The 23,253-nt window shown below is 34.9% G+C and overlaps 2 protein-coding genes across 6 annotated transcripts; one reads left to right on the forward strand and one right to left on the reverse strand.

Annotated features, from left to right (window-relative positions):
* The first annotated feature begins 2,642 nt into the window (after positions 1-2,642).
* Positions 2,643-9,396, forward strand: LOC114718471 (TATA-box-binding protein). Its single transcript, XM_028903789.1, has 10 exons — positions 2,643-2,856; positions 3,694-3,825; positions 6,278-6,365; positions 6,587-6,658; positions 7,306-7,356; positions 7,627-7,671; positions 7,783-7,875; positions 8,436-8,537; positions 8,625-8,698; positions 8,947-9,396. Coding segments are annotated over exons 2-10 (603 nt in total). The 5' UTR covers positions 2,643-2,856; positions 3,694-3,748; the 3' UTR covers positions 8,948-9,396.
* A 2,337-nt stretch (positions 9,397-11,733) lies between these two features.
* Positions 11,734-22,954, reverse strand: LOC114718510 (2-oxoisovalerate dehydrogenase subunit beta 1, mitochondrial). 5 transcript variants are annotated; one of them, XM_028903851.1, is made up of 14 exons: positions 22,455-22,954; positions 21,576-21,751; positions 19,058-19,169; positions 18,700-18,735; positions 18,524-18,583; positions 18,391-18,448; positions 18,203-18,300; positions 16,497-16,586; positions 16,347-16,415; positions 16,149-16,235; positions 13,151-13,246; positions 12,996-13,073; positions 12,174-12,260; positions 11,734-12,068 (listed from the first exon to the last, which is right to left on the reverse strand). In XM_028903851.1, exons 2-14 carry the CDS (start codon positions 21,740-21,742, stop codon positions 12,033-12,035), a joined length of 1,074 nt encoding a protein of 357 aa, XP_028759684.1. In that variant the 5' UTR covers positions 21,743-21,751; positions 22,455-22,954; the 3' UTR covers positions 11,734-12,032. The 5 variants fall into 5 exon arrangements, 4 of the variants coding, with proteins under 4 accessions (XP_028759684.1, XP_028759683.1, XP_028759682.1 ...); XM_028903850.1 differs by having other exon boundaries at positions 22,437-22,954; XM_028903849.1 differs by lacking the exon at positions 22,455-22,954 and adding an exon at positions 21,877-22,266.
* Between the last annotated feature and the right edge of the window lie 299 nt (positions 22,955-23,253).

Raw genomic sequence — 23,253 nt, forward strand, 5'->3', positions numbered from 1 at the left:
TAAGGCATTTCATACATTAATCATCATTTCTAATTTATATTATGCAAAATTATTTTCACCCCTTTCATCGCATGAGGTCTATATTATTTTAGCATTAATTTTACATGTCAGTATAAAAAATAAAAATCAAAAGCAACTCAAAATATAAATAATACAATGCATCTAAAAAGGTGAGAATCGTATAAGTTTAAGATCAGGTATCAACGGGATATGTGTTCATTTTCTTACTTAGTAAAAACAATTCCTAAAATTTTAATATATATTTAACATAACTCTTAACACTGTTAAAATAAAAAACATTAGCTACACATCATAAATTCATCATTTATTTCATACATAAATATAAAAAATAAAATTAATAATATGTAAATGTATAAATAATACAATTTATTAAAAAACTGAAAACCCCTCAATCAACAGTAGGTATAAAGAAGCGACACTTGTTGGCTTTCTCATTTAGTAAAAATAATTTCCAAACTTTTTAAGTGCAAATCCATAATAAAAAACACTTTAAATTCTTAAAATAAAAAAAATATTTGTTGTATTTAATATTTTATAAATAAACTCATCACTAATTTTTTATGTCAACATAAAATAAAATCAATAATAAGTCAAAAATATAAATAATGCAAATTATTTTTTAAAAATAAAATCTATTAAGTTTAAGAATATGCATCACAACAGGACATATGTGCATTTTCTCACTTACTAAAAACAAAACCTAAACTTTCAATGGCAAATGCATATTTACAAAACTCTAAACATTATTAAAATAAAAAATATTGGTTACACATGACATGTTATGAATAAATTTATCATTAATATTATATATAAATATAAAAATAAAATCAAGTTAATATATAAATAATATAATTTATTATTTCAAATTTAAATTATAAAAATTGTTTTCACACCCATGCTATTTATAACCCAGTGTCACTTGGCAAAAAAAATTGCAATGTTACATGCTCCTCTCATGGAAGAATGACGCAAAAAATATAAAAATTACTGTTCACGTTCTAAATATAAAATCTTTTTTGTAACGTATATAAGGGTCTTATATTTAGGATTGGAGGAATATTAAATTTTGAATCAGGATTGGTCTTTATAGGTCAGATTTTGATGACACTTAACTTATAAATAATACTACATCCAGTCTAATTATAAGAGCTAGTTGATAATTTGAAGAGATTAAAAAAATAAGTTAAGTTAGTTATTTGTAATAAATAGGTGTTGTATTTTTTAAAATATCTTTGCTAATTAAATGTATTGGTTAGAATTACCATTGCTAGAAAGACTACCTTGAAAAAAAAATACATAAATATGAGAGACAAAGTAAATCGGGATTTTATATTTAGGACCAAAATAAAAGTCAAACAAGGTTTTATATTAAAGACCGGAAGTAGTAATATATTTTTATAAAAAATTTGGTTTAATACCATTTTTGGTCAATCAAGTTTGCTTTTATTTTAGTTTTGGTCCTTCAAATTTCAAATCATAGGTTTCAATTCCTTAAATTTCTTTTCATGTAAAATATTAGTCCCTATAATTCAATAAAAATATGGACCATTTTGCCCCTAGAGGGATCAAAACCTATGATTTGAAATTTGAGAAAATTAGTTTCACTGCTCATCATTTTGATGAGCGCCATAAACTTATCAGATCTAGACTATCTATATCTGATTTGAACGATCCAGATTTAAAATCTTTAACTAATTATTTTTAAATAGAAAAAATATTTTTGAAAAGAATGATAATTAAGAGATGATCCCTATTTTAGATTCTCAATGTATTAAAATAATTATTTTGAACAAATAAAGAAAAAGAAATTAAATCTGGACCATCCAAATAAAATATGGATGGTTTATATCTGATGAGCTTATGCTCATCACTGGTTCCAAATTTGAGGGACTAAAACTAAAATAAAGATAAATTTGAAGGACCAAAAGTTATATTAACCCAAAAAATTTTAATTTAAGGTTTATTAATTGTTAGCTTCTCGCACACATTCTTCCTATGCTTAATTTTGATATTATAATAAACTAGTATTTTGGTTCTAAATATAAGAGTTAATTAATTAATTTGAGTAGATTAAGGAATAAGCTAAGTTATTTATTTATAATAAATAAGTATTGTCTTTTCTAAAATATCATTATTAATCAAATGTATTAGTTATAAAAAAATATCTTAAAAATATATAAATATGAGAAATAAAATAGATTATAATTTTATACTAATGATGAAAATAAAAATCAAACAGTTTTATATTAAGATACTACCTCCGCTCATTAATATAAGACTTTGTTTGATTTTTATTTTAATCCTAAATATAAGATCTCAATCCACTTTGTCTTTTATATTTATGGATTTTTTTCAAAATAGTCTTTCTAACAATCATAGTTCTAGCTAATACACTTGATTAGTAAGAATATTTTAGGAAAGACAATACTTATTTATTATAAATAACTAATTTAATTTTTTTTAATCTTTCTAAATTAATTAATTAGGTTTTATAATTAGAATCAGAGGTAGTATGATACAGTACTATAATTTACATTTTCACAATTATAGTAAATCTAGTTTTGGGATCTATAAATAGAGGCGCTGGGTACTCAGCTGTTAGCAACGCAGACCCCAAAGGGGACAAAACAGGGCCTCTCTCGCTTCCTCGAACACCGGGGGGGACGCAGGACAATCACCTACGGGCGACTTTACCGTCAGATCCCATCATCGCTGCCGTCAGTTCTCTGTCCAAGTACTCCGACAAGCATTACATGGTCGGAGAGCCCCTCTATCAGAATTTTTCTTTCGCACGATTTTAGCGTCACGTAGGGCTTGGTATTGTCGCAAACCCTGGTATGATTCTTTTCTTGTTATTATAGATTTGGCCTATATGTTGATTTGGGCGATAATTCTAAACACTGTTCTGTTAAGTTTATAGTTTGTTTATTCCTTATCTTTGCAAAATTCTCCAATTTGTCTTCGCAGCATACATTCATCGAACTGACTGTAATATTTATTTCAATCCGTACTATTTTTCATTTTTAGTAGTACTAGAGACTTGTTAGTTCCAGACTAAGTTCAGACAAAATGTATAGATTAGGAGAAACATTTGAGGTCACCGAAGAAACTTATGATCGCTGTATAGTCGATCCTGAAATAGTTGGGGGTTCTGGTTCTGTTTTTGTTTAAAACTCTTTCTAAAACTGTGGTACGTTTCATTGACTAGCCTCACGAACGAATTCCCTTACGCACTCTCTTATAATGTAAATTTGCTTTGAAATTCTTCCCTCTCTATTTCATACTCGTTCCGCATTCCTCAATTCTACTTGCAGACAGATCTCTATAATCATAGCCCTACTTTTCTTGCTTACTATTAACACATGAAGGTCTGATATCTGTCATATTTCTATTGATAATCTGTTCACGCTTTATGCAAATTCCCGTGAGCCTTTGTCTGATTTCTTTTGGTTTTCGTTTTATTGTTGATTATTGGGAAGTTTGCTCTAGTGTTTTGCAACTACTGATACTTCTAAAATCCGCTCATAATTATCACTACTGGAAAGCATGGAAAGTCATGGTTCTTTCCAATGGATTTTTTTTTTGGCGGTTAAAACTTTTTTTTCTGAGACAATTTTCTTTTAGATGAATTAAGGATTTATACTAATTAGTCTGAAATATTGTGGTTTATAGATTGGCATCCTTGTCTGTGGTCTGCCGCTTGAAGCATACATAATAGTTTGTAGAAATGGCTGATCAAGGATTGGAAGGTAGCCAACCGGTAGATCTCAAGAAGCACCCTTCTGGGATTGTGCCTACCCTTCAGTGAGTAGCTATCTTTTTTTACTTAAAAAAATACTCCCTCCGTTCCTTATTATAAGAGGCGAATAACCGAATTATGTTGATAAAAAAAACAATTAAAAGTAGTTAAGAACAATCAATGTGTAAAAAATATAATTTTTTTCAAAAATACCCTCATTAATAAGGAGAGAAAGTATGAGAGAGAACAATTAAATTATTGAAAGAAAGAGAAGTGAGAGGTAGAGAGTGTGTGATTGGAGACAATAAATATGGGTAATAGGAAATCAACACAAAAAAGTAGAGACAACTTTAAGTGTCTCTTATATATAGGAACATGCCATAAGCACCAAATGTCTCTTATAATAAGGAACGGAGGGAGTATTTCCTAATTTACACTTTAATATGATGCTTGGTGGATTGCATGAGATTTTTGGACATTTTTCTTCAAAGGGTGGTATTTATTTTTTATACATTATTTTTTATAAATGCATTGTTCCTAATAACAAATAAAAAAAAAGGTTATCGTTGTTCAAGCATTGTTCCATGTTGGCGGTTTGTTGTGATTCAGATGTGTTGTTACTGGCATTGAGAATTCAAATTGAAAGCAATTGCATGTCTGTTGCGGCTTGTTTTGTGTTTCTATGTGGGCTTAAGTCAGCTGGGTTTTCTATTAACATGGGTGAAGTTATCTCAGTCAGTATATTCTTGTTTATATGTCATAGATGACAAGTGTTACTTTTGGCCAGAGGCTGTCTTTAAGATTGATCTGTAAAATGTCAGTCTCCTTTAAGCAGTGTAGCTGGATCAAGTGTTTTTAGTTCCCCCAATTTTAATTTTAATACTCACGTGAGGTTCAGTAACATAGGCAGTGGAAATATATGTTGTCAAAATGTGAAATTATGCATAAGAATTTTGTGTGTCGTGCACTTTTTAAAGACACACTTTCCTGATCAATGGAAAAAGATCATTCTAGGGCCAGAATTACATCCGATGTTGCTCCTATACTTGAAGGTAGATATATGCTTATTAGATATGTATCTAATGTGATGTACCCATTGTTAGATCTTGAATGGTGGTGGTGAAGGGTTGAAAGAGTTGGGTGATGGTAAGAAGGATGATAGATAAGAAAAAATCTTGTAGGGCTTTTAGAGTCATTACATTATAATATTTATTTAATTATTTAATTTCTAATTGAATATAAAAAATAATTTTTTTTTAAATTCTCAATATCGTACCAAGCATATACGCAGCAATGAACATTCCATTCCATTCCTATCTTTTTTTCTTTCCATGGGCCTGGAAGAATTGTACCGAATGGATCCCAAGTATTTTCTGTCTCCCCTTTCTCTCACAATTTATCTTTTTCTAGATATTTTTGACTGTTTCGTATCTAGCATGACATTGGTCTTCTGTTATGACATTCTCGAATTAATAATAAAGGGAATGATATTTAGTAATGACAGGAGTTAGTTTATAGCCGTTATAGGACTATGTTAGAGGTTATATAAGGAAGCCTGATTGTAATTGCAGATCAGTTTTGGAAGTTAATCAAAAGTATTATTCAGAATTCTCTCCTAATTCTTTCCTACTATTTCCTATCCAACCACAGAACAGTTTACTCTATGATTTTGTTGAAAAAACTTCCATTTTGTTACTACATATTCTTTCTGCTACATTTGGATATCAACTTGATTTTCAGCAAAGGCAACGTAGTGCAACTTATGAGCTGGTCTTCCTTGCATATTGAAAGAATTGATTTCATCAAAAGCTTATTTTAATGGAAAAGTCTGATTTTATGTTCATTGAAAGTTACAAGGATTCCTTGTCTGTGCCTGAATTCTTAATTTCATATTATGTAATAGACCGTGGTATCTGACGATCACTTAGATTGAAAGACCCAGAGAGAGAGAGAGAGAGAGAGAGCTATCTCTGGTGTTCTCATATTCTCTGTCCTAGAGTTACAACTAAATAGAGATATAATCTTTATAACAACGAAGAGGCAGGCATAACTGAGATGCCTAAGAACAAGTTGGTAATCTGAGTGACAGAACATTTCTTTATTAGATAATTGTTATCGCCAAATTTCTTAATTAAATAATCCTTATTTCCTACCACCAAAATAGAAAAGGTGATCCTTATGTACATCTCTGGTACATCGCATGATGCCTAATTATGGTATCTTATGACTTCTTGAATGTAATGCATAAGTTGATCAAATTTCAGAGCTTCCTTTTCGGTTGTTGCTGGTGTATGTGATGTTTATTGTTATTCCTTATCCACTTGTTCTTTGCCCAATTAAGCAATTTCAAGCATCAAATAGGATTTATATCCCCATGCCAGGCTCTTTTTTGGATGGACTCAACGCATGCTAAAAGATTTTTTTAGTGAAAGTTCTATATTTATTTCAATTATATGAGAAGTTTTGCTTCTACTTTCATTGGAAAATCTTAACAATGCATATGCTTTTTACTTCCAGGAATATTGTTTCAACAGTCAATTTGGAGTGTAAGTTGGACCTGAAAAAAATCGCACTTCAGGCTAGAAATGCGGAATACAATCCCAAAGTAAGCACTGTTTTTTTGGGGCAAAATTGGAGCTGCGCAAGCTATGCTCTCTTTTCTTCTTCTTTAATGATTTGCTTGTTACGTCCCATAAATTGCAGTGATTTTATATGGGGCAGCAAAAATTGTTTTATGCAAGTTCTTTCATTAAAATCGCCTTCACTTGTAGGCTATCATTTGTAATGCCCATATTGCTCATGTTTTTGAGATGTGATCTTTTGCAGCGTTTTGCTGCTGTGATTATGCGGATAAGGGAACCTAAAACTACTGCGCTCATCTTTGCGTCTGGCAAGATGGTATTGTTTTATCTGGAATTTGGCTCCATTTATATTATTATAGAATTGTCTTAATTTTTAACATCTTATTTACATGATAATGGGATTTGAGTTTTAGGATGTCATTGTGATGGAGATTTGGTGGTATGAGATACTAAGTCCATGGGATGCTTAATATTTAAGTGAAGCGGTTCTCCGCTAGCTTTTGGGATGGGGTTTCCATCACACTTAGTTATCCATTGATTGGTGTTAAAACCAGGTTGTTGGCGGCTGAATGGGTTTGTGGATAGGTCTTTCAGATTGGCAGGTGGCTGGGTGAAGCGTCATGGAGTTTAGCTGTTTTGAGACAATGGAGATTTGGTAGTAGCTAGCCCCATATTGAGTAGCATAGGATGCCCAATGGTATATGTGAATGGGTTGGTTCTCCCACCTAAACAGTTAGCTTTTGGGGGAGGGTTCTCGTTCCCATTTAGACCCATCACATTGTGTTGTACTAGTCTAATTCTTAACTATATAAATGAATAAGATTAGAGGATGGGCCACTTGTTTGCATTATTTATTTTGATGGTTGTAATATGCCTTTTGAGTTCTCATAAGTTTTGCCTTTTCTGATTGTAGCTTGAGTGTGCATGTTTCTTATATAATCTAAATTTAAATGGTGTGATTAGGTTTGTACTGGAGCTAAGAGTGAGCAACAGTCTAAATTGGCAGCACGGAAGGTGTGAATCTGTCATTTTTATTCTCACTTGTCATGTATGAATTACTGACATTTTCCAAGTGGAAGTCGACTTGTTATAACACGAGCTTGATTGTGTTATATTTGTATTGGTAATAGCAACTTCATGTATTTAACGGAGGTGAAATGGTTGAATGTTCTGATTTCTTGTACCAAGCGTGAAGCAAACTATTTTCTCAATTGGGATTTGGGAATCATGTTATCTTTGAATTGGAATTGGAAGTCCTTTCTAATTGTGTTATTTCCCGTTCAGTATGCTCGAATTATCCAAAAACTTGGTTTCCCAGCTAAATTCAAGGTATCATTTAAACTTCTCTCTACTATCTTCATTGAACTGGTTTTCTGGCAAATTGTCTTTCCATGCACTGCAAGTGGTACTTTATTTTGAATTCTGGGGATCATGTTTCAGGATTTTAAGATTCAGAATATCGTTGGCTCTTGTGATGTCAAGTTCCCGATACGGCTTGAGGGCCTTGCATATTCTCATGGTGCTTTCTCTAGTGTAAGTCTAGAAATTGTTTTCTTTCCATAGTGTTTAGTTGGTGATTCGTATATGTAAGTGTTAATCCATAAATTCGTTAAATGATATAATTCTTAATCATTGGCCTCTATGGGTGATTATATGGAAAATTCTTGAGAGGGTCATGTCAAAAGGCCAAGTTGCAATTTTGGAAGACTGGATCTGACTCATGCAAATGGTGAAAAGCAATTTGCAGCCAAAATATTCTGCGGCCAACACTCCCACCTGCAGTAAAAAAAACCCAAAATATAATACGATTGAATGCTGCTTTGGCTTTATTAAATGCTTTGCCAAACATACTTTGTTGATGTTTATGAATGGATATTTTTCAAAATTATATATTAAAACTGAAGGGAACAGTTTCATATTCTAGAGGGGCCCTGCATGTCACGATGCTTTGAGTCTTGTAGAGGGTGTGCATAGATTAAAAGGGTCATCTTCAGTTCTTTCAATGGATGACGATTTTTCTTGTCTCCTGTGATCCGCTAGAAAGTTTAGGAAGCATTGGATATTTGTTGAACTTCCTTTTCCCTGGTGTTTAGTATGAACCAGAGCTGTTTCCAGGACTAATTTATCGGATGAAGCAACCAAAGATAGTCCTGCTTATATTCGTCTCTGGAAAAATTGTTCTAACAGGGGCAAAGGTAACATATTTTAAGGTATTCTCGTATTGTGCTACATTGTGTGTTTCTGCCTTTGTGGAATTGACTGTCTTAATTCCATCTCTACAGGTGAGGGATGAAACTTACACAGCCTTTGAGAACATATATCCTGTGCTCACTGAGTACAGGAAAAACCAGCAATGGTATGGAAATGGTTTCATTCACTTTCCATTTGGCGATCTATGAGTGCTATTACAATTTACAATGGAGTTCTCATATTATCTATATTTATTATCTACAACTCTAGGTGATTTGGGTCCCAACCTGACTTTTTGCTATTTATTTCAATAGAAATTGTGGAAAAACGAGTGGGGCGGGGGGTGAGTTTCAAAGGATGCTGCTAAGCTCTGATGCATTTATTTTTATGTTTCCTGCTTGCTATTCATGGCAGATTACTGTCAAGAGCAGCAATGAGATGAATTGTGGATGTGCAAAAGTCATGAATTTATTGGAATGGATGGTGGAACTTGGTTGAGCTGTAAATACTAAGAAAGGAGATCCCTGAACGAGGTAACTCGGGAATAATCATGTATCTTGTTCCGTCAGTTTGTCGATGGGTTTTGATGTAGTGAAGTGAGAAGCACATTAGAGAAGAAAATGATTTGGATGAGGCAGGAAAAATTGTAACAAAACATACTTGAAATGGCACAGCTTTTTTCTTTTTCCTTGTAAGAGTTGTCGGGTCTTGTGCTGTTCTATAATATGTTGTTTTGGTGGGGGCATTTAAATACATACTCTCAGATGTTTAGTGAGATTTAAATTTAAATGTGATGTTTATAAACCTTGGTCACTTGAATTGACATGGTTACTTAATTTAATCAACAAATATTACCCCGATCAATTGCCGACTGGTTGAAATGACGTCTCGGAAGGGGATGGATCTAGTGATCCTAGTGTCTGGTTATTAAGTTGTTTATGATTTAGAATGCTTCTACACATCTGCCTAAAAACATGTTTTGCTACGACGTCTAGCTGTTTTTAACGTCGCCTTTAATGACTTGTTTGCTGCAAACTTCACACCTGCAATTGTATCCTTGCAGAGGATATTTTGTTGTAAATCCCCTACTACAGCCCAAATGTCTGTGAAGGTGAGGAATGCATCCGATTTGTTGTGTGATGGGGTATTTTTTGTGAGGATTTAGAGGCATCTTAAATTATTATAATGTTATTTCGTCTCCGAACTTCAGAAAAAAGCTTCAAATGAGTTGGCAAATGTTGATTGTGAACGTTAGATTGAAATTTTATTTCATCTTAAATACTGATATGTGAGATTTCTGCCTTGCAACATATACTATTCCGGTCCATATAGCTGTGAATACGGGTCAGTTTGTCACAATCTGCGGGTTATGCAGTGCGGGTTGGAGCAGTCTGCATTTTGGAGGGCTGGAAAATTCCCAACTCTAACCCGCCGGGCCAGCCCGCCAATTTTTTTTAATTCTCGATTTTTAAATTTTATTTTTATTTAATTTTTTTAAATAATAAATGGTTATTTAAAAGTTAAAAAGCAATCATAAGTATAAATGATGTTTAACCACATTTAGAATAGTCAATACAAATGTAAAATAATGCATTATAAATATTTCACATGATTAACGTTCAATATCAACTCATCAAGTGATTAATTTTATAATTTTTTTCATGCAAATGTCATGTTTGATACAAAACACTATCTCTTAATAAATTAGAAGTGTATTTATCTAATTTTTTTTAAAAGTTTGTTTACCATGTGCTTCTGAAACACTTTTTTTTTTCATTATAAATATTGTCTTATATTTGATTGTAGTTATCAAAGTTTTGCTATAAATATAGTATGCTTATTTTTAAAAAATATTTTTTGTTTACATATGTATTATATAACATGAAAATTAAAATGTAAATAAAAGAAGAAAATTTTCAAATATAATATATTATTTATATGAAAAAAATTTTATATAAAAAAAGTGACAGGTTAGGCGGGCCAAGCCACCAACTCGTGGGCTAGCCCGTCGTAGCCGGCAGGTTATGCGGTGCTGCTAGGTGCGGCGAGCTGACAAAATACCAATCTAACCTACTCTTTTATAACAGGTTGGCGGCCCGACTCATGGTTCTAACCCGTATTTTCGGCTCTACCGGTCCTCAATATAGGTCTTAAATATAAAATCTATTTAGAATGATGGAGTAATTTACAACTCTGAAACAATCACAAGTGACCTTTAGTAATTTACAAGTAAATCATGAATGAATGTGAGCATGGGATCTCGTATCGTTTTCAAGTTGTCTTGCAAAATTTACTTCTTTTTTTAGGAAAAAAAAAAGAAAATGAATGACCTGTGAGGACTACTAAAATAAGACGTTGACATATAAATTTTGCTAAAAAAGCTAATTTTGTTGGAGTTCTTTTCTTTTTTCTTTTTGTTAAATTACTATATTCCCCATAATTTGAAATTACACTAGATCTTTGACATGTTCCAGCAACTTTGATTATGATTAATGAAGCTCGGGAGTGGGAATCACTTTCCATAAATAACTTCGTTTCAAGTCACAAAACTCCTTTTTTCAATATAAAATATAAACCTAGCTGCTTCAATATCTTTTCCCATATTTTGGATTTTCGTGCATTCATGATCCCAAAATATCATTTTAAATAGACCAAAATATACATTTGGTCCTATAATTTTTTGAATCCGATCTCTTAACTTTAAAAAATATACTTTTAGTTCTTTAACTATAAAGTTTTTAAAAAAAATGATGACATTAAAATTTTAAATATTAATAAAATATTCTCAAATGCTAACATATTAAGTTTAATTTTCAAAATATTTATGATTATTACAGAAAATCATCATTAAAGTCTAATGATTTTAGGATTAAAGGACCAAATGTATGTTTTTAAAGTTAAGAGATCAAATTAAAACCTTATACAAAGTTAAATAACCAAACATATACTTCAGCTTTTAAATAAGTAATGGCACATTTACCATTAAACCCCGGGTTCAACGTCAATGCGCCCTGCGATCATTATTTAAGGTAATTATCTGCCCTGCCTTTGTCGCAATATATGGATGTTAACAATTGCGACATAGCTCAAGAATTTTGTATCCTTTTTGTCGTTGGGGATTAAAAAACTCAGATTATAGCTATGAATGGAAAGTAACATCATGATAGATAAGACAAAGGCCTCAGCGAGAAATCATAGGTGTAACTGGTAAGTGCAAATGTGCAATGCTACGTCATAAATCCAACATAAAAGTAACGGTAGTTTAACAGGATGATGATGTCACATCATTCGTGCTGCGGAGTGCAACTAGTTTCATCTTGTGCTTGCTGTGCTAGTTCCACAAATAGATAAATCTAATTGTACCATACAAATGATACTAATTCTATAACAGAATGAGTAGTATTATTCTAATAGTGTCAAGCTCATTAAGTTGACCATGATCCAGCACGCAACTGCTATTAGATTATACACAACAGCCAAAACAAAGTGGATCAATATACTTAGTAACCTACCGTCGATTTGATTGCATCCAATATCTGCATCAAAGGGGTGGCAAAAACTAGTATCAAAGACAGCTTTCGTTACTTAGGACAAGAATCACTAAAGAAGCACAGAAAATTAAGGAAGCGCTGCGAAATTACCTTATTCTTGGTGGGCATGTAAAAGGGTTCAAAAACTAGAGGGAAAGGGGTGTCCAGACCGCAAATTCTTGTTATAGGGGCCTCTAGCTGCACAAAATATAAAAAGATAAAGGCAGGTTTTCGTCAAATGTCTATCAGAGTGCAAGATAATCTAGAAAGCAGATAAAAATTTCCAGAAGATTCCATCAACTTAGAAGTATGCATAATGTCCTGCATCCAAGTTGTACATCAACTTTTCGAAAGATAGTTTCATACAAAAAAGAAAACATCAGCAAGCACGCATCATGGCGTGCAATCCCAAGCACCTGCATAATTCATTAAGCACTGAGCCATAGACCATAGACAACCATACGAGCTACAAGTGCTAACGGTATGTAAAAGGAGCTAACTGTGTCATAACTTCGTAGGAATATAAACAAACGCAAACTGCGTACGTGACTGATGTAATGATAAGAAATTACAAGTATCAATTTGGATGAAGAAATGACAGAAAAAGGATAGTCAATCACAATATGCGATATGCGATATGGACTACCCCAATTAGGCTTTTCATAACGTTCCTGCTATATATCACAACAAACATACAACTATGTCGATTTGTAAGTGTGTTTATTTTCACTAATTTAATAGGAGGTTGAGATGAAAAGCAGAACAAGATAATCTTGTCCAATGTTAAAATTCCTCAAATAAATCAAAACATATTTGGCGCATAGATCTGCTTTTTTTTTTTTACCCAACTATGCCCCACTTGCCTTAAGAGTTTTCTGCCACAGAGGATAGCTACTAGAATAACAGTTATATGAAGTGAGGATTTGAGTATACCCGTGAGAAGCAGCGTTCAACAATGGAAGCTGAGATTTCAGCACCAAAACCACCTGTTACCGGAGCTTCATGACTAATCTACAAAGGAACTTCAACACATCGATATGCAATACCACCCAGAGACAAATGTCAAATTCCACAAAATATTTACTCACGAGTAGTCTTCCAGTCTTCTTGACAGAGGCTTCTATTGTGTCTTTATCCCAAGGTGTAAGTGTCCTCAGATCTATCAGCTCACACGAAATTCCATCCTGCAGAATCCCAAATTCATATTACAATTTCAATAAAAGATGAAAGCTTAGACTTATTAATACATAATAAATATCTCAATCTCTGATCACATGGACATCTAAAATTCGATACATATGCAGCAAGAGTCAGTTGACCTTTTTTTTTTTTTAATTCTTTTATGGCGTACAATGCCTAGTGTTTTTAAGTGGAAGAAAAAACGAATTGACTCAATATGATACTTCTCACTTAAGCAAGTCAGCCACAATGCTTAAATGTAAGCATTAGAATTGTGAAACAGATTACATGATCTCATACCATTTTTTGTCCATTTTTTCCGACAAAGTTTTGGTGAGTTGGCCTTCAGGTGCTCACCTTGAAGCGATTCATGAGATCCCGAAGCATATAAAATGCATCCCAGGAAGAGGCTTGCTATTGGAAAAGAGAAAATAAGGTAGTGTGGAGGTATTCGCCACTGGGCTAAATCTATCAAGGACAGAAGAGCAACTTCAAGATATTACCTGTGTATGGAGCAATCTAATCACTTGGAGAAGCAAAAGAAGAGATGTGGTAGCCAGAAGCAATGTAGAGTGATTAGGGCGGCTGCTTAAGGAATTTGTGAAGGGCTATGGCTACAGAGATTGTTGTGAGAGCTACAGATTGACACGGAGTCATGTATGAAGCTTTATCGCGACAACAATCCTATCATAAACAAATCCCCTAATCTAGTTCAACATGATAGAAATAAATATATTGAGGTGGATGGGCATTTTCTTAAAAGATACTCCCCCTGGTCCTTATAGAGAATTCTCAGCTAATTCTCACATACTGAAGAATGATAGTTAAAACATTAAATTTGCCCTACATTGATTTTTTTTTTCCAAGTTTACCCCCAAATATAAATGATGCAGACAGAAAAACACAGAATTTGATGAGCTTACTAACATTAAACCTTAATTAGTGACATCGGTAAAATTGGTTAGCAATTAATGAATTAGTTGTTCACTTATATTTAGGACAGAAATTGCTTCTAGAAGATGCCCCATAACAAGGACAAGAGGAAGTAAGATGGAAGAAAGGATCTTGCTTTTGACATTTATTCCAACCAGGGAGCAAATAGCTGATATGTTCACTAAAGGGCTTTCAACAGAAATGTTTGAAGTCTCATGAGCAATTTGGGCATAATTAATACATATGATCCAACTTAAGGAAGAGTGTGGTTAAATCTGTAATGCGTGTTTAATTATCTTGTAAAATAGTTAAATGTATTTATTAATTTTTAGGTTGATTCTAGTCAAACACATAGCTTATCTTGGGGAGAAATTACTGAGATTTGACTCCGGTCAGGAAGCATGGCATAGTTTGTGCTCGGATCTCTTTTACAGCACTATATATATTGTGATCATCTTGTGTTGATCGACATACGAGTTTTCAGCTTTCTTAAACTTCAACATCTTTAGAAACTAGAGCAGACACTTTCCACTGGTTGTTCTTTATTCATCACACTCCTTCCTTCTTCAGCCAATACCAGGGTGAATGACTCATTTAAGGATAGTAATACTCCTTATCGAGTATTTGGACTCTCACAGTATCAAACCCAATGTTCCATCCAGCAAGAAACTCGTTTTTGTCTTTTTCCATAAGCCGCTTAAGAATGGTTGCATCTATAGTACACATCACTTGAGTGCATTGATAATTGATTGGTTCCTTGCCATGAACATTTCAGCATATTAGAGTAGTTGGTGACTGACAGACTTCCCAATTTAGCTTTGGCGATTCTGGTTTTGAGCTCAGATTCATGCGGTATCTCAAACCTTAGAATAGAATTGCTGCCCCAACATCCCAAATCCCCTTAGCGGATATGCATGTGTCACTAATTTCCAATGACACAGAATTCCCTAACCAGGACATTACTGACCAATCCTCTTCATTCTAAGCATCAAACTTTGGGATCCCCTGGTTTGGGAATGGCACAGTGGTACCCAACGAGAGATCCAACTTACCTCGTCCTTTGAGAAATATCCGAACCATTTGAGCCCATTTTAAGTAATTTTTCAACTCAATCCAGATGCTGCTTGAATATGTGGCAAGTCATTCGTTTAAGTGGAATCACTGCCAATACTAGATACATCACCTATTGCTGCGGTCTCAGACATAATTGGATGGATGGAAAGTTAAGACTACAGCAGCAAGGAAGTGGCAAAATGAACAAGAGTGAAGATTTGAAATGAATGCAGGCTAAAACGTATAATCTGTAATGAACAAGAGCGAAGGTTAGGATATAGAAAGGGCTCTTCAGGCAGCAAAGCGTAACAAGTGGCTCAATAGACCACAAGAATGGGTGAGGCAATAATAAAGGCCCTGGACAGAGGCTAGGTAAACCAAAAATGACCAGAACACCAATGTAGACAGTTTAGACAAACACAAATTGCACTTTACAAGAACCCCACCAGCGGAGCATAAAACAGCACAAAAACACTGTAGCTAGTCTCTATGGTTGTTGGTGATGTTCTCTGGTTGAGTAGCTGCCAGAAAAGCTTTCCATGCATGTCACACGCCAGCATGTGGGAGCACGTAAATAATTAAGAATTTACTCCTAATAATTATAAAGAAAGCTAGAATGTTTTTCTTCGGCTCCTACATTTTCCCAACGATATATTTGACATGTTTAACCTTTCTATGCTTCCTACAGTCATTCCAGATCCCTAACATTCCAAAACAGAACATTCCTGGACACAAATTATTCACCTTACCTTGACCACCACCCCTCTATATTAATGCTTCAGGTTGCATAAAGAGAATACCCAATGATGATTCAGTGAGCATATCCAAGGAAGGAAAAAAAAAAAAAAAAGCACAAATAGTGTTAAACAAATGCACGTTTTAAGTGCTAGTGCTTCAGTTTCTAATAAAACAATCACGTACTTTTTCAGCATCCAGACAAGCTTGTTCCATTATAGACAACTGAGCTCCCCATCCAACAAGTGTGATATCCCTACCGTCTCGCAGCACCTGATTACACATCCCAGTATTCAACAGATAAATGTTCCAGAATCCAGAATTTAAAAGTTTTTGATAAAGAGCTTCTTTTACTTCTTTTATCTAGCATGAATTGTTGCGTACCTCAGCTTCAGATAGAGGCAACATATAATCATCTTCTGGCACATCTTCAACAGCTAAACGGTAAAGCCACTGAAACCAAGAATTCCAACTTTTGAATTTCAGAATTTGCCAAACACAATTTGAGCGAAGTTATTTCGGAAGAACTCAAACCTTTGGTTCAAAAAATACAACAGGATTTGGATCTCGAATGCAGGATAGCAACAACCCTTTTGCTTGTTGTGGACTTCGAGGAATGACCACCTATACAAGAATTAGAGGGGAAGGGGAACAATGCATCAACCAGGTCAATAGGACAAAAAGAAGAGACCTACTTCTCTGCAAGAACAGTGTCAGCGTGACACATAAACATTCTTATTTTTACCCCATAGCAATCACAAATTTCATTATAATTTACAGTGCACATTTTTAGAAGCATCCTAATTCGATATATTTGAGTATAATTACTGTATTCCTTTACATGTCTCATATGACTTCTAAAAAATTTAAATAAGACTCTTGTCCTGTTATTAAATGCAGTAGATCTTTTAAATCTAGATGCACCCACTTTGCAGCATCAAGCTCAAAGTTTTGTGTCCAAGGACACGCCCCAAGAACCCAAGACACAAGGTGCTATATTACTTAATTAATAAGTGGCAAGGATTATCCAGCCAGAAGAGTATGATGCTGAATGTTATGTATTTATATTTCTTTATTTTGGTTAATCTGCGACATTATCTTTGCTATGGGTCCCATTGGAATTTTACAGATATTAAGATCGACTGGTAATTTTTAAAAGCAGTGCATATTATCTCAAGTAATAATTTAATATTGATAAATCTGAAGAGTTGGCCGGGCGAAAAACATTTACTGGTCATTTTTTCTGTCATTCGATCAAAGTACTGTGTACAAGCAATTAAGGACTGCTGAAAACACAATCCTTGCTAGGTCAAATCCAATAGAATCTAATTCAAACTGCAAACTACCCTGAATCTGCTAACCAAACCATCCTCCCGCCATCAAGATATAGAATCTTTATTCAAAATAACAGGAAGAAAAAATAGTCAGTAGAGAAAAAACCCCCCAAGTCCCAATGATCCGGTCATTGGAGATCGAGGGGGTGTTAGTGGTTATCATAGATCCCTTTCCTTTATGTTGGAGAATCAATCTCAAAACATAAGTAGGTAGTAGTTGAAAGGTGAAATGATGTTACATGGCGGTAGGTAGGTGGTATATTGTAATAACACATGATTGGTAATTAACTTCATTCATTAGATATTCATTATAAATAGGCATGAATGTCGTCCTTTCTAATTCAGGTCCTTCTATATAATTCAGATCAATATATTCTTCTCAAACACTGAATTCTGACAAAAGACCAATTTCTAAAAGCCCTGATTTATGTAAATCAAGGCACAGTTTTTGTTGACTGAAAAAAGGAACAGCTTCTTGAATCACTATCAGTTTCTATACTTGTTCAGTGAGGGGCAGGTAAATCATTTATTTAATCATAAAAGTCTCAAGTACCCTAGCTTAAAGGGGTCTCAAGTACTCTGGAACTTTACTGCGAACATGTTAGAATTCACGTAATGCATAACCTCCGCAATCACACACAAGCCTTCTGTGTTTGCAGACTATTTTCAAGCTCAGGCTTATCCAATTATCTGCATTTAAGACCCCGTCTAAACATTAATACTCTTTTTGATTAGACAGCCCAGCATGAGGATAACCCTGCAATTTCATACACATAAGTTCTAGCACTTCTACAGTGACAAGCACCACATTGTAACCAACCCATATTAAACAACGGAGAAATGAACAAAAGTATAGAAAAAGCAGGTTTCTGAATAGCAAACAGAATCCCAAAGAAAGCGCCATACTTTGATACCAGGAACATGGCAAAAGAATGCTTCAGGGGACTGAGAATGGTAATGTCCGCCATGGCCCACAGCTCCATAAGGAGCTCGAACTGTTAACCCTATGGTAATAAGTAAACTTTTGTGATACAACAACTCAAAGAAAGAAACAGGCCAGAAACTTCAAAAAGAAAAGGGTAAAAGAAATTTACCACCGCAATTAAATTGATTCCCACTACGATATCTGAATTTAGAGGCTTCATTGACAATCTAGAATACCGAAAATGGGTTAATTACAGGTCAGACATGGCTTTAGCTAGTCACAGCCACAGAAAGGGTGCATGCCTGATCAAAAGCAGGATAAATATAATCTGCAAACTGGATTTCTGCAATGGCTCTATTGCCCTGTCACATGAATCAAGACCAAGAACTTACACTATCAGCGAGTCAAAACAGAATAATCATAGCAGATTGTAGTTGTTTGATTGTGAAACAAACAAGAAAGAACTTCTTACACTCACCAATGCTGCCAGACCAATGCCAAATCCAACAATGCCCTGTGTGCAATAAAACATCAGTATATAATTTCTAAACTTGGCGTATCAAGTAGATACTAAATGAGGAAAGAATTAAAAACAAACTTGAGAGGAAAAAAAAGGAGACATTGAGTTATGTACCGGTTGCTAACACAGTCTCCGTATACAAAGTCAAGATAGGATAGGATTCCATTACACTATGTTCAAAAAAGACTCCTTTGTACTCTTGTTTCTATACGTCTGGACTATGCACAATTACAGGAGAGGAAAGGAGAAATTTTTTTTTTTTTTTTTTGGGGGGGGGGGAACACAGCATTTGCAGAGGAATACGGAACATAGATACCTGTTCGCACAGTGGAGTATTAAAAACCCTGTTTTTACCAAACCGGTCAGCTAATCCTGTTGTGCAACGGAATACCCCACCAAAGCTTACATCTTCTCCAAAAACATAAGCACTGGAATCAAATAAAAGAGAATGAGTAGCCATATTTAAAAAATGTGCGGTCACAAGAAATATAACAAGATGAACATAAAGACCATTAAGCCATGCTTAGATAAAATTGCACGTACAGACGTTAAAAGAATAAAAATTATGTCTCCCACCATTTCTCCCCAGCCTCAAGGAATTCTCCTCTAGAGAGTAAAACAATCAATACGACACCAACAGGGCAAGATGTGAGCGGGAAACTCCAAGTAATGCCTGAATCAGGAAAACCCTTCTAGCAAACAAGATTATGGTGGATGGTATCAAATGAAGACCAACCAATCTGAGCATCTCGGAATGTAGCAATAGGTGGTGGAATGAACATTGATAAAGGAAAATCTTGCTTGAAAAACCTATTCTCAGCGTTCCAAACAGCATTCAAATCTAGAAAGCCTTTCTGACAAACAAGGTACTAGTAGCGAGGATAGTCAGATAAAAACTTGCCCCTCCAAATTTACAACAATGTCCACAATAAGTGGCATAGGAGATGGATGAGGTGGAACCTGAGCATGATGAAATCAAGTACTAACATTAATAGCTTTAAAAGGCACACTTGTCGCTAATGAAGATTGGATAACAGCCAAGTTCGTACTAAGCAATTCCTTTCTGTAGACTAAATTCTAGAACACAAGAGAAACAAAATCCTCACTCACAGTAAGCGAAGAGTGCAGTAAGGGACGCTTTGTAGGGTTCATGGGAGAGACCACTATAGTTTGTGGCGATGAAAACATCAATATTGATGAATTACCAGACAACTGAGGTTGTTGTGAAGTGATTTCAGTAGGAGAATTAGTACCACTAGATACTCCAATGGCACAAATATAGAGAACACTGAAAAATAGCATTTACTTGAGGCGGACAGAACAAGAGATTAAAATTCTTTACTCAGCGCACATACATTTATATCTATGCATTCTTTACATGTTCATAGGAATACTTGTCATTTAACTTCCTTCAGACGCAATTCATTCCTGACAAAATTAACAGAATTCCTATGTGTTGACATACTTGGGCTTTCCACAGGGCCCTCCCAATTCAATCTTTAGGCACCAGTAACATAAACCCTTCCTTCCCCTCTCAATCTCGTTCTTGCACAGCTGCTTCACTTTTTTGGTCAGGGTAAGTGGTGGTGATTAAATATAATCTTGTTAATGCTGATGACTCTTTTTTTCCCCCAAAGGCTGTGGTATTATTCTTAATAGCTGAAATTGTTTAGGTCTTTTGGAGATTGGATTCAAGAAAGAAGCAAAAAAGAGTTGGTTTTGATTGTGTCTTTTGATCTGGTTATTGGTTATTCTGGAGAGCGAAGATTGGCATTTCTTCAAGCCTAGCAAGATACATGGTGTTTGACCAGAAGTTTGGCTCAACCATCCTGACAGAGAAACTGAGGCCTCTGCTTCTCTTTAAGGTCTCTGAAGAAATAAATAATTTCTAACTTTACTGTGGTTCTCACTTTCTTATTTCAGGAGTTAGGTCACTTAGTAGGAGTAGGGTAGTCGGAGAAAGAGTACACGCTTATTGTCTTTAAACAAATAAGTTAAGAGAATTATTAACCCTCAATTTCTTGCCTAATTAATTTGGATAATAGCCATTAGCAATTTCCTCCTATGCAGACACAGACCTTGGCTGGTGTTTAGCTCAGTTGCAGGCGGTTCGCATTTATGGGGATAAGCTAGCCTATCATCATTGACCAAGAACTAGGTGTACTGTCCTAGATCTCCTACAGGAAAACTTTAAATTCACTAAAAGAATATTTAAGTGTCGCTACTGTCACACATATTATCGAGATACTGTTATTGCAGTCACAATTTCGGTCCAAGCTGAGACATTTGGGGACAAAAGTGAGATGGTTGACAAAATAGATGCTCAGTTAACATCCCTGTCAACTCAAAAATCTCCTCAAGTTATTGGATATGAGCAACTGAATCTATGTTGAACATTCGTAAGTTGCCAGTAGAAGTAACAATTAATCAGTCTTGCAGAAATCCGTGAGTCAATAGAACTACCATCAAATAATCATTAGAACTCGCACGATGACATTATCTAGAAGCTGACAAAGCTTCATCATCTCTTAACATGACCTCGAACCCTACCCCCCTCCCCTCCATCACATGCTTTGCAAAAGATAGTAACCGTTTGAGATTGGGAGTGACTGTCATAACAATCAAGGAAATCAATTGAACACAAACTCATTCAGATACCAAACAAAAATATGCAATTTCGTTGTGTGGCTTATAGCCCCCAGTAAGATTTATTATCTTGTGCGAGGAAAAGAATGCAATTGCATGCCTCATCATATCACAGCGGATAGTTGAACGAAAAAATAGAACATCAAGAACACAAACGTACAAAATATTTACAAGCCTAAGAAACCCACCGTGGATCAGTTTCCAACGCAATGTGAAGAGCTTGGTTGATGGCCGAATAAAGGTTTAATGATTTCGGGCTTCGTTCAGCACCCTTTTCAAAACAAGAGGAATTCGAAAACTCCCTCTTGGAAACAAAGGAGACCCACCTTCCGAATCTCCTCATGCTGGCGAACATGTTTATTGACTACAAAAGAAGCAATTTAAGCTCATCTTATGGGCAAGATAAGTCACAGTGGTTGCAGTTTTATTTACACGAAATGACATTTTTGGATAATAAAGTTTAGACAAATTTTGCCGGAACAAGTATACTTGATATAATTTGCCCGCAATGTCCGGACTACGTGATTAACAAACTTCGGGCTTGCGCGTGAATCACAGAACTGAAGATACTGACTTCAAGTTCCAACGAGACACTCATACACAACTAACGTCATCGTTCTAATTTCGTTCCATCGGAAACAAAAAGTAATTTTAAATAAAATAGAAGGATAATATAGGGCTTGGAAGCATGCTCCATCAGCAACGAGTTCAAGATAACAAAAAACAAAATTGATTTGGAAGTTGGAACACAAGTAAAAAAATAATAATAATAATAATAATTCCAGTTTAAAACAACAAGAGATAACAAGCAAATATGTTTCTGCAAGTCATGAAAACTTCCAGAATATGTTGTTTGTAAAGTTCTAGAGTTAGAATAACGAGGGAATCAGACGTTGAACTCCTTATGGAGCGGGACTGTAACTACCCCATTGATACTGGGTAGACATTCCAAGGCTTTTGCCTCCCCTTTATGTATCAAAAATAACATGGGAATCAGACAGCTAGGGGAGGGTAAAGCCGAGAACAGCAGCAAATACGCTAGTAATTACACAAAGGTGGATGCTGACGTTTTCGTTCTAGTCCTGTCCACGAGACCACGAGAAGGACGAAGAGACCCAGAAACAAGGATTACAGTGAAGAGGAGGATGGGGGCCAGAGGAGGACGAGGACGAAGGGAATGAGGAATGGGACAAAAGAATATTTAGACCACTCCTTGGCGAGAAATCCACCATTAAAATAAGCTGCAGGTTGGTAGCAAATAGGTTATTGCATAATGATAAACATGTAAGACGTGTTTTATCACCACCATCAAACCCCCGCTAAATAGGGAGCTTATCTCATCCCTGGCTTTCTCAAGTCATCTCATACTTACCTTTTTTTTTTCCCTCCTTTTACACGCATCTCATGCTTATCTAAATCGCTACGTCAACGCATGAAGATCATGTCTCTTGGTGTATTGAATAATGATAAACACGTAAAAAGTGTTTTATCACCAACATCAAACCCCCGCTAAATAGGGAGCTCATCTCATGCTTATCTTTGTCAAGTCATCTCATGCTTGACTTCCCCCCCCCCCCTCCCTCTACATGCATCTCATGCCTATTTAAATCGCTACGTCAAGGCATGAAGATCATGCCTCTTGGTGTAAGAACTGTCGCGGGATTCTGCCGACACTTTAAGCGTTTCAGTTGACCGATGGAAGCCGAGACAGAACCACGGGGAGATAGAAGCTCTCTCCTCTGCGCTTGCTTTCCTATCGTTATCATTAAATTAAAAATCTAATGATTCATATTTAATAACAATATATTTATAATTTTGCTTTAAAATATATAAATAAATTTAAACAGTTAAAATTTAAATTTAAGC

Source organism: Neltuma alba, unplaced genomic scaffold, assembly GCF_004799145.2.
Source record: "Neltuma alba isolate B1F8T4 unplaced genomic scaffold, ASM479914v2 tig00011850_pilon, whole genome shotgun sequence".
In the NCBI taxonomy this organism is placed as follows: domain Eukaryota; kingdom Viridiplantae; phylum Streptophyta; class Magnoliopsida; order Fabales; family Fabaceae; genus Neltuma; species Neltuma alba.

Coding starts and splice junctions, on each gene's coding strand:
- LOC114718471 (XM_028903789.1), top strand. CDS start 3,749: ATGGCTGATCAAGGATTGGAAGGTAGCCAACCGGTAGATCTCAAGAAG. Junction 7,357..7,626: donor CTAAATTGGCAGCACGGAAG/GTGTGAATCTGT, acceptor TTTCCCGTTCAG/TATGCTCGAATTATCCAAAA. Junction 7,876..8,435: donor CTCATGGTGCTTTCTCTAGT/GTAAGTCTAGAA, acceptor CCTGGTGTTTAG/TATGAACCAGAGCTGTTTCC.
- LOC114718510 (XM_028903851.1), bottom strand. CDS start 21,742: ATGTTCGCCAGCATGAGGAGATTCGGAAGGTGGGTCTCCTTTGTTTCC. Junction 16,416..16,496: donor TTGTATTTTTTGAACCAAAG/GTTTGAGTTCTT, acceptor TCTTGGTTTCAG/TGGCTTTACCGTTTAGCTGT. Junction 16,236..16,346: donor TGCCTCTATCTGAAGCTGAG/GTACGCAACAAT, acceptor ATGTGTAATCAG/GTGCTGCGAGACGGTAGGGA.